We start from the raw sequence: 13,742 nt of genomic DNA, 5'->3' as shown, positions 1-13,742 counted from the left end.
AATACTCACTACATACACACTAAAGAAAGAGGAAAGTAAACTCTGTCAGGTGAAGCTTCCTACAGCTTGACCAGCTAGCCGAGCTCATGCCCAGCTCCAGAGAGCAGAGCATGTATGCGTATTCCTGTGTAATAACTGTAATAACTCAACTCAATCTCCCAGATAAACTGACAGACTGTAAACAGAGGCCTGGTCACTTTCAGTGTCCTGCGATCTGCGATCTGAGAAATTTAGTTCCTCCAGTTTGGCACCACATGATTCATCCAATGAAGTTACCATGCTTAAGATCTGCTTTAACTATAACGAGGCTCACTGCAACAATATTGGATTATCACATTTCATACACAGAGGTCAAGGTTTCACATGCATGGCGTACGTCGATAGAAAATGAGTAGGAGGGCAATCAATAAGACGGGCGCGTTTCTATCCTTCACAGTGAAGGAGGATTGTGGGTCAGATGGAGAAGATGACATGAGCACAGATGCACTGGTGGAGGAGATGCTCCAGCAACAGGACACAGCCATCATCTACCCCGAGGCCCCGGAGGATGAGCCACAGCGACAGGGCACCCCTGAAGCCAGGAGCCATGATGAGAACGGTAGGCACGCACGCATGCACAGCACACAGGAACACAGCTCGCAGCTCACGGTTGCTGAGCTCTCACGCTATTATTACACCTACCCAGTAATTACTCGCCCCCTGGGGACGGCTTTACCTGCTCCCTGTCTCACCTCAGGTGTTAACTCCACCCCATTAACGCCACTCTCCGACATCATTACACGCACGGCGATTTGTTAAGTGCAGCACACAGGGCCCTTTATTGCTCCTGGGCTTTTGGCTTTTACCTGCTAGCACACAGGGTGAAGCAGGGGAGGGGGGGGGGGGGGGGAGGAAACGCAACACCTGAGTAAATTTAGCACGTCTGTGGAAGCTCTGACTCACAGCTACCTGGGCCGTAATGTGTGTGCATTCTCATCCCGAGGCCCTCACCTGTCCCGCAGGGGAACTTAATACATCACCTGTTAACGAAGCAATGCTTAACTGTGTGGGAGCCGGGCAATGGAGACCCTGTGTTAAGCAGGTTAGAGCCACGGAGGCAGCGCTTGTTTGCGCGTGTGGGTGTCTTAAAACAATCAGATGGTGGGTCCTGAGCATGTGGAAGCTGTATTTGCTGAGCTCTGCGTGAGTCCTGCATCGGTAGCCCACTGTGCTGCTCCCACAGATCAGTAATCAGCCTTATCCACACGCTCACCTGGCTGCTGTTTACCTGGGGGAGGTTCTTTCAGTGATTGGTGAAAGGGCAAAGAGCCTTCCTGGCCCCGGTCTCACATGGCTCTGTGACTGTCTCCATGCAGGAACTCCTGACTCTTTCTCGCAGTTACTCACCTGCCCGTACTGTGCGCGCGGCTACAAGCGTTACAGCTCTCTGAAGGAGCACATCAAGTACCGGCACGAACAAACCGAAGATAGCTTCAGCTGCCCTGAGTGCAGTTACAGCTTTGCTTACCGAGCTCAACTGGAGAGGCATATGACGGTCCACAAGAGCGGACGGGACCAGGTATTTATTGACTGACCACTGCAAATGCTTTACCCACGTGTTTGTTTCTAGGAATGTCTGCTAATCTCTCTATTACTGAAGTCCATACTGGACATTCACATGTTTAAATGCTTGGCTTGTGTTATCTTTTCATGCTAACCGAGCTATAGCAGCTCACTTTTAAACCCGACAAATAAATATGAACTTTTGCCCTTGATTGATTAAAGACATTGTGACATGAATTAGCAGCTGTTCAAAGGTCGTGTTTTCATTGTGGATCTCACTGAACGACCCCTCTCACCTCTCCTGACAGAGACACATCACACAGTCGGGAGGCAATCGTAAATTCAAGTGCACTGAATGTGGCAAGGCATTTAAATACAAGCACCATCTGAAGGAGCACCTACGCATCCACAGTGGTGAGTGGACAACCCCTGTCGCCATGGCAGCCTTCTGTGTTTATGGGTGTGTGTCATGTTTGCAGATTGATTTATCATTCTGTGTGTTGGCCCCTGATGTTCCACTGTCCAATATTGATGTTGTATTTATGTTTTAGCCGACTCCCTGTATTTAGATATCCTTCATTTTATTTCAGTCCATTGTAATTGTGTTTCTTTTGGAATTATGGCACAACAATCAGAGAAGGGCATTTCCCAACGGTGCCATTACATCAGCGTTTAAGCATCATTGAAATGCATTAGAGCTTCTTCCTGCTGTAGTACTCATAGCCTAGCTGTCTCATTTAGCTTCATTCACTAATGGAAACTGGCTTCTCCTCCTCCCCCCCATGTCTTTCTCTGTCATACACACTTACACAGGAGAGAAACCCTATGAGTGCTCCAACTGCAAGAAACGCTTCTCCCACTCAGGCTCATACAGCTCTCACATCAGCAGCAAGAAGTGCATCAGCGTCATTTCGGTGAACGGCAGACCGCGCTTGGGGAACACCAAAACCCAGAGCCAGGGTCCATCGCCCACACAAACCTCGATTCTTCACACCCAGATTAGGGAAAAGCTGGAGCACAGCAAACCCCTTCAGGAACAGCTGCCCCATAACGAGATCAAGACTGAGCCGATGGACTACGAGTACAAGCCAACAGTGATCACATCCCCAGTTGTGACTGCCATGAATGGTGGGGTCTTCAACGGAAGCCCTGCAGCGCCCCTGCAAGGAACAGTGCAGGCTGTGGTCCTGCCCACTGTGGGGCTAGTGTCACCCATTAGCATCAACCTCGCAGACCTGCAAAATGCTCTGAAAGTGGCAGTGGATGGAAACGTCATTCGCCAGATGCTGGAAAACAATGCCAAAGGTCAGGGGCTTAACACTGGGCTAACCACTGGAACGCTCCACCCCCCACAGCAGCAACTCATCTCAGCCATCAGTCTGCCTATAGTGGGTCAGGATGGAAATGCAAAAATCATTATTAACTGCAGTTTGGAACCCAACCAGGGCCAGCTCACAGCCCAAAACCTGAAAAAAGAGCCTGAACCAGTATCACCAGCTCAGACCACTGATACCTTCAAGTCTCAGAAACTCCCAGAAGACCTTACGTGCAGGGGCATCAAGCCCAATGAGACTAAAGAAAAAGAGGAAAAGACCACTAAAACCTGTCTCCTGTGTGATAATTGTCCTGTGGGACTGGAAGCGCTCCATGCCCTCAAGCACTGCAAGAAGGATTGTCTCAGGCTGAATGGAGCAGGGTTGGATAAGTCTGAGTCTGCTGTTGCTGCCCTGCTCTCAGAGGCGGGACTCTGCAACCAACCCAAGAACCTTTTGTCCCTGCTTAAGGCCTACTTTGCCTTAAATGCGGAGCCCACTAAGGATGAGCTGGCCAAGATTTCTGACTCAGTCAGTCTCCCAATTCATGTGGTTAAGAAGTGGTTTGACAAAATGCAGGAGGGTCGGATTTCACTGGGCGCCCCAACACCCCCTTCAGAAGAAGAGGACATCTATGAAGCTAGCGGCGTGGTATCACTTGTCCCAGGCAAGGACATGAACCCCTCTGTGATCCAGGACAGCCCCACAGAGGCCACTCCGGCAGAAGTCAATGGTGCTCATAGCTCACCAGCTTCCCCCCCACCACTAAACCTGACATCTGGCAGTCCTGTCCCCATCCAGCCTACTCAGAGTGCAGAGGGACCCCTGGACCTGTCACTGCCAAAGTCCACTAGGGAGGAAGCAAAGAAGGTTGTGGGTAAGGTGGGCACTGACCCGTCAACCTTCTGTGGCTCCAGCACTGATGATGAACCTTTAAACTTAACTTGCACAAGGAAAGAAGCTTCACCACTCTCAGCCCTGGGCTCCAGCCCTGTCCCACTGTATGCCAGCCAGCTAAGTGGCAAACCTCTGGATATAGTCACCACAATGCAATGCCTCAAGGCACTCGCTACCAACAACAACCAGACTATCCTGATTCCTCAGCTGGCCTACACATATACCACTACAGCAAACAGCCCTGCAGGGACCGAGATGCATGAAACCATCCACCTCAACGGAGTGAAGGTGTGTGACATCAAAAGTGTTTTTTAAGCTTAGCTAAGCTGTTTTAATTAAGCACAAAACAATAAATGAGAAACTAGCCACGTTCTGCCCTTCCTCAAGTTAACAACCAAAGCTAGCAACCAAAGTTAGCGGACAAAGCTAGCTGAGAGCTTTAAGACTAAAGAGGTTAAGTGTCGGACTGTATAATGTAGGCGAATTTGCCTTTTTCTGGTTGGAGCCATCAGTCAAACCCTTCAGTCCAGACCATTCCATCTTATTGTTCAAAACCACTACAACATGAACGATAGTGTAAAGTCTTCCACAGAATAATCAATAAGTCATATATAGAAATGTCAGAAATTTGCTCTGTGCAAAAATGATAGTGTTTAAGAGTTGTTCATTGTGCAGACACCTAATGGGCCTGTGATGATGGATGTAGATCGGGCACGGTGTGAGTGATCTTCCTGGGCTGTCACCCAGAGGACATGAGGCTGCACTTTACTACAGCTACTATTGATTTGCTGGAATCTGTTTAAACACCACACCTTTGCCCGTGTCATTGATTTATTGTTGTTGTATTATACTTTTGTGTTAAGTGGATTGGCCTAGACCTGCCTAGTAAAGAAAAGAGGCCCATGTATACATATGTGCTTCTTAATAAAGCCTCACATCCTCGATCACTGCGTTGGTGGATGAGTTTTATTGGCTTAGGCACATGGGAAAACTAGTACCAGGGAAAGTAAAGACTCAGTGATGAGTCGGGTATGAGAAAGCAGGTTCCCACAGCAACACACATGCAAACTGTTGACTGCTATTCTATTTTTGTTTGTGGCACAAAGCGCTTGGGTTGAATTCTTTCTGACTTGTTCATATATTTTCAGGAGGACAAACAGGACGCCGGCTCAGACGGCCTCTCTACTATGGAGGAGCAGAACGACTCGGACTCAGGCCCTCCGAGGAAGAAGATGAAGAAGACGGAAAGTGGCATGTACGCCTGCGACTTGTGTGACAAGATCTTCCAGAAGAGCAGCTCCCTCCTGAGACACAAATACGAACACACGGGTGAGTACACATCTGTGTTGTTTCCCAGTCAAACACGCAAACAATTACAGATGGAACATGTCTCACCATCACTCACTGTAGGGTCCTGGGAAAGATGAGTCAGAGTGTGAGAGAAGGGGATTTTGAGCTATAATGTAAGAAAGGGTGGACACCTCTATTCCAGCAGGTATTACTCAACCCGCACAGAAGAGGTCTGAGAATTTCTTTCCGCCAACTCCCCACCTCTGTGCTGCCAGCTCCTCGTGTGAAGCACCAAGTGTTGCAAGAGGCGAGCTCTGTTAGTGATTTGCGTTGTGATGATTCCATGGCCAATATCAGGTCAAAGCTCTCAGAGGCATTTTGGCATTTTTTTTCTTTATTACTCTGATACCTGGCTTGAAAGAAGTCTTTTCAGCTCCAAATGACCTCATTGTAGGTGAAACTGGCTTCTCACTGCCTGGATAAAGTTTCCTTGACAGGTTTTTAGCTCACTTGTTGTGATTTTGTTGTATTGTTTTGAAATGTTCTCCTTGGATACACTTACGATGGATATTGCTAGGCCTTCGTGAGCTTTGCACCTTTGACGCAACAATGTGGGGGATTCACTGTGATCGCACCACACAGATTATTGTTTTGCACCTTTCACGCAAAACAATTTTAATTTCTGTTAAATATGCTCTATTTATTTTCGCTTCCTTTGCAGGGAAGCGACCTCACGAGTGCGGCATCTGCAGCAAGGCCTTTAAACACAAACACCACTTGATCGAACACATGAGGCTCCACTCCGGAGAGAAGCCGTACCAGTGCGACAAGTGTGGCAAGCGTTTCTCCCACTCAGGATCCTACTCCCAGCACATGAACCACCGCTACTCTTATTGCAAGAAGGAGACACACAGCCAGGATGGAGGCCGAGAGACCCCAGAGGAGGACTCAGAGGTCCAGGCTGAGTTGGAGACCCTGAGCCAGGTACAGAGGCGGCACTTGGCTCCGTCCCAACTGGATTTGGACGAACGGGGGAGCAGCACCAGAGACGATGAAAGCGAGGAGGAGGAGGAGGAAGGCGTAGTGGACATGGACGACATCCAGGTGGTGCAGATAGGAGATGAAGGAGGGGATGACGAGGAGGAAGAAGAGCAAGGAGAGAGGAATGAGGAGGAATCGGAAAGATTAGTGGTAGAAGGCGGCGAAGAGGAGGCGAAAACCGAGATAGAAATAAATGAGGCGGAAGAGGAGGCCGACACAAGACAGGAGGATGACCTCGTTCAGGAGGAAGAAGAAGAAGTAGTCAAGATGGAGGAGGAGCAGGCGATGGACACAGAAGGAGGGCTGGTGGAGGCAGAGGGCGAGGACACAAAGGACGAAGGAGGCGAAACAAAAGAGAACGCGGCTTCTGAAGACGAGACTCGGACGTCACAGGAGAGAGGAGATGCTGACTAAAAAGGAGGAAGACTGAGACACAATCACATCCTCTCCCTGGGCAGAGACAGAAATGCCGGAGAAGACGTCTGGTCTCTCTGACGGTTGCTTTCAGTTCACTACTGTGTAGAAATCCAGGTGTGCCTGAAAAATACTAGTGACTTTTCCACAGGAGGACAATTTCTCATTGTTAGAAGATTTGTAAAGAAAACAATGAAGACGAACACAAATTTTGACAAACAAAAGAAATGCATTATACAGACTTTGGAAGCTAGAGCCGACATGTTTTAGATAATGTTTTATTACTAAAACACATTGGGTCATTTCTTTTTATCAGTGTTACTAATTTTATCACGCATATTTTAACCTTTAAAGCTGTACAGTTGGGAGATATTTCTATACCTTTTTATTGCCAATGAACTAAAAAGTCAGTATTTTATTAAGTTGGAAGGAAAATAAGAAAATCCTGTGCACTACAAGTGGCTTGGTTTACCTATGGATTGAGCGGTTGAGTTATGTTGTCTACCCTTCAGTATTACTGCACTAGATTTACCGCGTGTCACATGAGAAGATGCTGGTTTGCTTTGGTTGTAATTGGATCATGAGCCTTAAGAAGACAAACGGCAACAGAAGCCTGACGGGTTTTGTTGTTCACTTCCAGATGTAAGGACACGTTGACGTCAAAGTGTCTTTACCAAATCAGTGTTTCACACGAATAGTTTGATATTATGGGAAGTGAACTCAAATGCTTTCTTTGTTTGAAGATTGAGACCACTCTCAAGGCCTAATTGTTAAGAGGCTACAGCTACAATTAGCACTTGCAAATTAGCTTAGCTTAGCCTAGCTTAGCCCAAAGACTAAAGCAATGCAGAGAAGCTCAAGCTAGCAGTTAATGCTGGCTAATTTATTGCTTTGAGCTCATGTCCAGGCGGTGTCAGTAATGCACATGTAGGATGCTATAGCAAAGGAGCTATCATGGGCTGGTTAACTAACCAGAAGCTGTGACAGAGAAAAGCTTCTGACCGTAGCCGCATACTTAACACACAGACGTGAGAGTCTCCTTCAACTCTTAGCCAGAAAGCAGCTGCAGCGCACTTCCCAAAGTGTGAAGCTATGGCTTTAAATGAGAAGATAACTGTCGACCCCCCCCCCATCCCCCATCCCCTTTCACCCCGCTCCAAGCCTTATGCAAAAAATCTAATTAAAACAAAAGAAACAAAAGTGCCATTGAGTTAGAAACTACGATCAGGTTTAGCCGGTCCACGATCAACGCAGACGCCGGAACACTGTTACCTTTAGCTCGTCGCCACACCGGAACTTCGGACGAGCTTTTCTTTCCTCTAGATGCACATTTTCAGACGAATGACGATGAAGGATCTTGATTTCTAGTTGTTACCTGTGTCCTTGTTGCAGCGCTTGCTCAACACACCACGAAATGCTCAGACATCTCTTCAGGTAACAAAAGTAGGCAAAGTTACATCCAGGAGTTCAGTTCAAAGTATTATTTTGTCCCTTGTGTTGTTTCATGTTTGGTTTCAGTGTGTACTGTATGTGTTCAGCAATGGCAGTATTATTCGCACCCCCAACGAGATGGGCATGTCTGTTTAGTCATAGAGAACGTTTCTATTTATGTGTCTTATTTTTTATATTTCTTTGTGGTTATTTATTACACCATGTAGTGTACAATACTGTAGTTTGTATTAATACGATAATATATTTTAGTATGAAAAAGGTTCAAAGCCTGGGAGCTGAGACTCAGCCTGCGGTCGTGGTGAGGTGTTTTTGGATCTCACGCCCTGCGAGCCTCCACGTCGGAACCTGTGACCTCTCGCATACATTCTCATTAGTTTAGTTTTCTGCCCCTCTCTAATATGAAGCTACTGAACTTTTGAAAACTAATTGTATGTCTACTAGCATGAGTGTGTGCTGTTGTATTGAAGGATGATCCTTAACCACGAACTCTCCTTTTTGCCAAGCCAAAATAATATTGACATTCTTATGTTTCATTTGTGCCAATTTGTTACTTTTTATGTTAGTGTCAAGATCACACCACTTTTTTACCCCATGCCCCCTTTAACACCTACATTTTTTATAGTGATTGTTTTATTGTTTTCTTTTTTGTTTATTTTTTATGACTCCCCATCTCACAATAAAATACATCAATTACAAGCTGCTCAGTTTGTGATGATATTGAATTCGAGTGTAAACTCTCACACACAGGTTTGGAACCAGGATTCTGAAAAGACATGCACATGCTCGTGAGATCAGTGCTGCTTGTTAGCTTAGCATAAAATGGCACACAGACGAGCAGATGAGCAGCAGCAGCGTCAGCCAGCAGACCTCTGTGTTCATGATCATATCGTAGTGCAGACAGTTACCATGTGGATGGATGACATGCACATCCTTCCCTCAGAGACCCTTCAGTAGCAGCTCAGTCCAAGGTCAACCGTATCGATCCGGATCAGGTTTCTGGGAGGGTCGACCCTCATCCTGCATGAATTAGTAATAGAGTGGACTAAAAAGCCATCGTCTGGTGACAAGCTGAAAATGATACAATAGCTGGCGAATGTATTTGAGTGCGGCTTTGTTCATTCTCAGGAAACACAGTAAAATGGGGATTCTGAGGATCTGGATGGTTCTGCTTTGTCTGGTGGCGGCTGCCCACATACTGAACTAGCTGGTTCCTATGTTGGTTAACGGGTTTATAACATATGTGTTTTAATTGGGCCTTTTACACGTGTCCTGAGCAGTGACCCCAGCAGCACGGAGGCAAACACTGGCTGCAAGTTTTACAGGCTTTCAGTCTGATCCAGGACTTAAAGCCAAGATATTGCCATATGTTCTGCTGGGCTCAGCATTTCAAAGGAAAATTGAAAAACTATAACTGCTAAGAGGATATGGAGTGCTCGTGCCAATAATGGTGCAAGAGCCTGATGAAGTATTATGGCTGCCGGGACTGTGACACCGAGCCAAACCCAGGGGGCTGAAAGTCCCCAGGGAAATTTAGAGAAAAGCCGAGAGGACGAGGAGGAGGCAAGAAAAGCCTGCTCGCAGGAAATAGCAGTCACTTAAATCTCATGTTCATTTATTTAGCCGCTAAATAGCAGAACGTGTGTGTGACTGTGCAGGTGTGTGAAGGGGCAGTTCCATGTGCCACCTCAGATGACAGAGAGCTTTTCTAGCTCCATTTTTAACCCGCTGGTCAGCGCAGCCTCATACATAACTGGAATCCATTCATCCACCTCCAGCAGTGAGACACAGGAAATGTGTTCATGACCTTTACAGATGCAGCATTAGCTGTTTTTGTTTGAATATCGAAATACCAACATGACTTATTTGCACTTAAAGCACCTGAAGTCCTTCGTTTTACACATCCAAAGCACCTGTTTGTATGGGGCAACGTGACGTGCAACACGGTCCGAGGCGGGTTCACGTCTGCTGCAGATGGAACAGATTCAATTATCTTATGGCGACTTGGCAAAGTCATGTCTGCTGCAGGAGACGATCTCTCAAACCGAGCGGCTCCGGAGGGAGAACTGCAGTAATGAAGGCGCTGCTGGACGTAAGTGACACAAAGGCTGATCTGGCAGCTGCTGTTTCAGAGGCTTGTTTCAGCTCTAGTAGCTCAGGTTATGATCTGTCATATGAGGATTAAAGTGATGAGTTACTCTTCATGTTACTGTGAAGTAATATTATTAATAACTAGTTATATAGCAACCATAAAAGCTAGAACTAATAATGTATCTCTAAGTATTTTTCAGAATCATTGAGGCCAAAGTATAAATATAGTTAGCAGAGGCAATAAGACCATATGCATGAGCTCATATACACTGTTATTCTACTGAGTTTTAACACAACTTGCACATTTGAAGCCTCTGTCGTCATTCACCTTTTGTCGTTTCCTGTTGTATAGTGACAATGAGCGACACGTTGCGTCCTCAGTGTGTGTCCAGAGATCATCCCTGTGCTCACTCACCAAACATCACTAATCACTAATGGACTCCACTGCTCACACACTCACACATATGTGCACACATATGTGTTTAGGATTCATGTTCTGGCAGCGTCGTGCTTTCTTTGCAGGGTGAGGTTCGGGGCTGACTTTCACCACTTCCCTCCTTGTTACCACATCAGGACTCGAGTTGCGCTACAAAAACACAAGCGCAACCACAACCACCTCACAATTCCTGCCTGCGACACACACACACACACACACACACACACACACACACACACACACACACACACACACACACACACACACACACACACAGAGCCTATGTTTGTGTATGTGTGTGCATGTGCGTGTGTGTGTCTGTGTGTGCGTGTGTGTGCGCAGGTATGGCCACCTCCCACACTGCTGGGACAACACGGAGCGGCTTTCAGTCATGACTGGAATAACAAGGAGCTGCACAGAATTCAATTAAATGGTGAGCGCTTTGAAAAGCTACCACCCACCTGCCTGACACACACTCATACACACATGCACGCACGCATGCACGCACACACGCACACACATACACAAACACGCACATGCACGCAGACACACACCCTTGTACTTCCATTGAAGTGAGGACCTCCATTGACATAATGCCTTCCCTAGCCCCTTACCCTACTCCTAACTATCACAACCAAAGGCAGACGTCCAACCCCCGCTCTAATCCAAACCAAAACTCAATTCTAACCTCAGCCCTAAAATCACATCTTAACCCTCAAACAGGCCTTCACAGACGTGAGGAACGGCCAAAATGTCCTCACTTTGGCAGGAAAATATGTTTTTTGTTTCTTGCTTCGATGCAAGTACAAGTACACGCAGTGCAGCTCCCACTCCTCCTCCTCCCACAACCACAGGAAGGCCTCCATGCACACAGGCCTGCTTCCCTCTCCTGTCCGTTTGTGAGCTGCCGTTTCTCCATCCTGTCCCGTCAGAGCAACCTGGACCGAGCCTGGGCTCGTTCTGGGCTGGACGGACCCTCCGTTCTCCTCTCTGTCCCCACCTGCTGGTTTCCTGCATGTGGAAGTCAGACCAGCCCGCAGCGCTGTCGTCTGCAGGAGGTCTGATATTGTTGAAGTGCTGAAAGACGCAAATGATGAACCCAGACATTCCCTCCGGTGTTGTCATGCTGACCTGTTCTTATGTTTGCATTTGCTTAGAATCAAGATCTCCATTGCAGCAAAGATCATCCAGAGGGGGTTGTGAGTCAGGCAGCGTCAGATAAACTAGATCTGACCCCTTTCACACGCGTCTCTCCTCCATCCTCATCCCTCCTTCTTCTCAGGACGGTGTCCAGTATGTGCTGAGCCTTTAGGTGTACACACTTTGCCAGAGGTGACCTTTGACCTCGGCCTTTGTCTGACTCCACTGGGAGATGTTTGTGCGTGTGCACCCTTTATGGGAGTGTGTTCCGAGGTTAAAAGTGGGGCTGTTGTGTGCATTAGCGGCCTTGCTCATGGCACCTCCTTCTCACCTCCCATTACCTCCAGCAGATCCACATCACTCCCTGCTTCACTCCTCCTCAACATTTCACCATCACGCTTGTGGAATCTCTGGTTCTCTTCCAGTTAGTCAGGCTTGGACGGCACCTGGCGCCTTGACCCAGGTCTTCCTCCCCTCGGCCAAACGCAGAGTCCAGAGCTTTTCACGCGGCAGCGTCAAAAGTGCAGATAATGAGTCTGCGTTTGGTTGTTAGAGGAAGAAACACAGTTTGAGTGGCTCAGAGCGAGCGGAGCCAGAAAGCAGTTCAGTGGCTTTAAAAGTGTCTTAAAAATTCGGAGAAGCTTTTCACGCAATAAACAAATCGCAGTGTGAAAAGTGGGGATTTGAGCCAATGGACAAATTAAAAACTGCACACGGACTGAAACCCGACCACGGTGGCGGCGCAACAGGAAGCACTGAGAGCTTTAAGGACGCTGATGGTTGTTGTACGTTGTTTACAGGACGGTTGATTAAATTGACTTTTTATTGCCCATTAACGTCTCCGTCTGCGGAAAGAAACTCTCATAATAAAAATGTAGATGTGGAACAACAATCCAATAATTTTGTGTCCAGACATTCTGAAGCCAGAACCCTGAAACAAAACGCTGCAGTCTATTAAAAGTCTTAATTTAAAACACAAGCAGACAAAGTTTGCACTTTGCTTGGAATTATGAGACATGGAGAGTGTGTTGACTAATACAGATACTTTTAGGACTAATCGCCAGAGTCAAAATAAAATAGCTCCAGTTAAAATGTGGGAAGAGGCTTCATTAGTGACTGGGAGTCGAACCACCAACCTTTACAAACATTCTATTAAAAACAAACCAGCTGTTAATGTGCAGCTTGTTTACCAGAGCTTCCGTCTGTAGAGCTCAGATCAGACATCATGAAATTATATCTGTGTAAATATACAATGATTCTCGCCCCTTCAGGTTTTTTCAGACGTGTCAGTTGCTCAGGCAACTTGACTCAGTCTTATTATTGAAAGAGTTTATTTTAAAGATAATCTGCAGGTTCTCTGTGATGCACATATTCAGGTCGTACTTGGGGACATCACATCCTCGCGTCTTTGCGTCCCCACGTCTCCAGGTGCCAACGTGGCTCACTCTGTCTTGTTTTTCAGTGAAACGGGATCTGGCTCCGTAAACGAGAAACTGACAAAACTATTGCTAGTTCTCAATCCCAGACACTTTAATTCACTTTTCTTATCATAGCCTGTAATATAAAGGCGGCTGCGAGTCAGAGGAAGGGCAGCAGAATGGATGGAAGGGGGAGGGAACACAAGCAGATGATGAGGAGGAATCCTAATCAGAGCGGGCAGCATCCATCCGTCTGTCCCCGTTTGCTAAAGCTCCTTTCATTAAGACAGCGGAGGCCTCGTTGTGTCCAGCGTCCATCAGCTCCTGACCTTTTGCTCCCTGCCCGTTTCCCCCCCGTGCGTGTTTGGGTCTGGCCTTCGGTTGTGCTGCACTCACATCATCGTTAATTGGTGCGTTGGGCGGATGGTGGGGAAGTGAGCCAAGACACAGACGAACACACTCGGTATCCGTAACACGGGCACCAACAACAATAGTGATATGGCAAAATCCCGGGCGCGGGTGTGCGTCCTCCAACGGCTCCCTCCCGCCTCCGAGAGGAGAACAGGTTGGAGCCCAGATGGCGCCACATCCACAAATCAATTAGACTCCACCTCATCACCAGGGGGACGGCTCCAACCCCCACCGCCCCGGGGTCCTCGGTCAAAACACTCCTCCATCTCTCCTTGCCTTAATCGCCCCCTTGATCCCCAG

The 13,742-nt window shown here is 47.4% G+C and overlaps 1 protein-coding gene across 1 annotated transcript in view; it reads left to right on the top strand.

Annotated features, from left to right (window-relative positions):
• zeb1b (zinc finger E-box binding homeobox 1b) overlaps window positions 1-8,649 on the top strand; it is a 34,371-nt gene extending 25,722 nt beyond the window's left edge. The window contains exons 3-8 of the mRNA XM_029147091.3: window positions 437-598; window positions 1,356-1,558; window positions 1,851-1,956; window positions 2,356-4,040; window positions 4,901-5,081; window positions 5,764-8,649. Coding sequence (XP_029002924.1) covers window positions 437-598; window positions 1,356-1,558; window positions 1,851-1,956; window positions 2,356-4,040; window positions 4,901-5,081; window positions 5,764-6,497 — 3,071 coding nt within the window. The 3' untranslated portion in view covers window positions 6,498-8,649. The remainder of the gene's footprint in view (window positions 1-436; window positions 599-1,355; window positions 1,559-1,850; window positions 1,957-2,355; window positions 4,041-4,900; window positions 5,082-5,763) is intronic.
• The last annotated feature ends 5,093 nt before the right edge of the window (window positions 8,650-13,742 follow it).

The sequence above is a fragment of the Betta splendens genome, chromosome 4 (assembly GCF_900634795.4).
Source record: "Betta splendens chromosome 4, fBetSpl5.4, whole genome shotgun sequence".
NCBI classification, from domain to species: Eukaryota; Metazoa; Chordata; class Actinopteri; order Anabantiformes; family Osphronemidae; genus Betta; species Betta splendens.
Note: the sequence above shows the minus strand (reverse complement) of the source record. Positions and strands in the feature narration are given on the sequence as shown.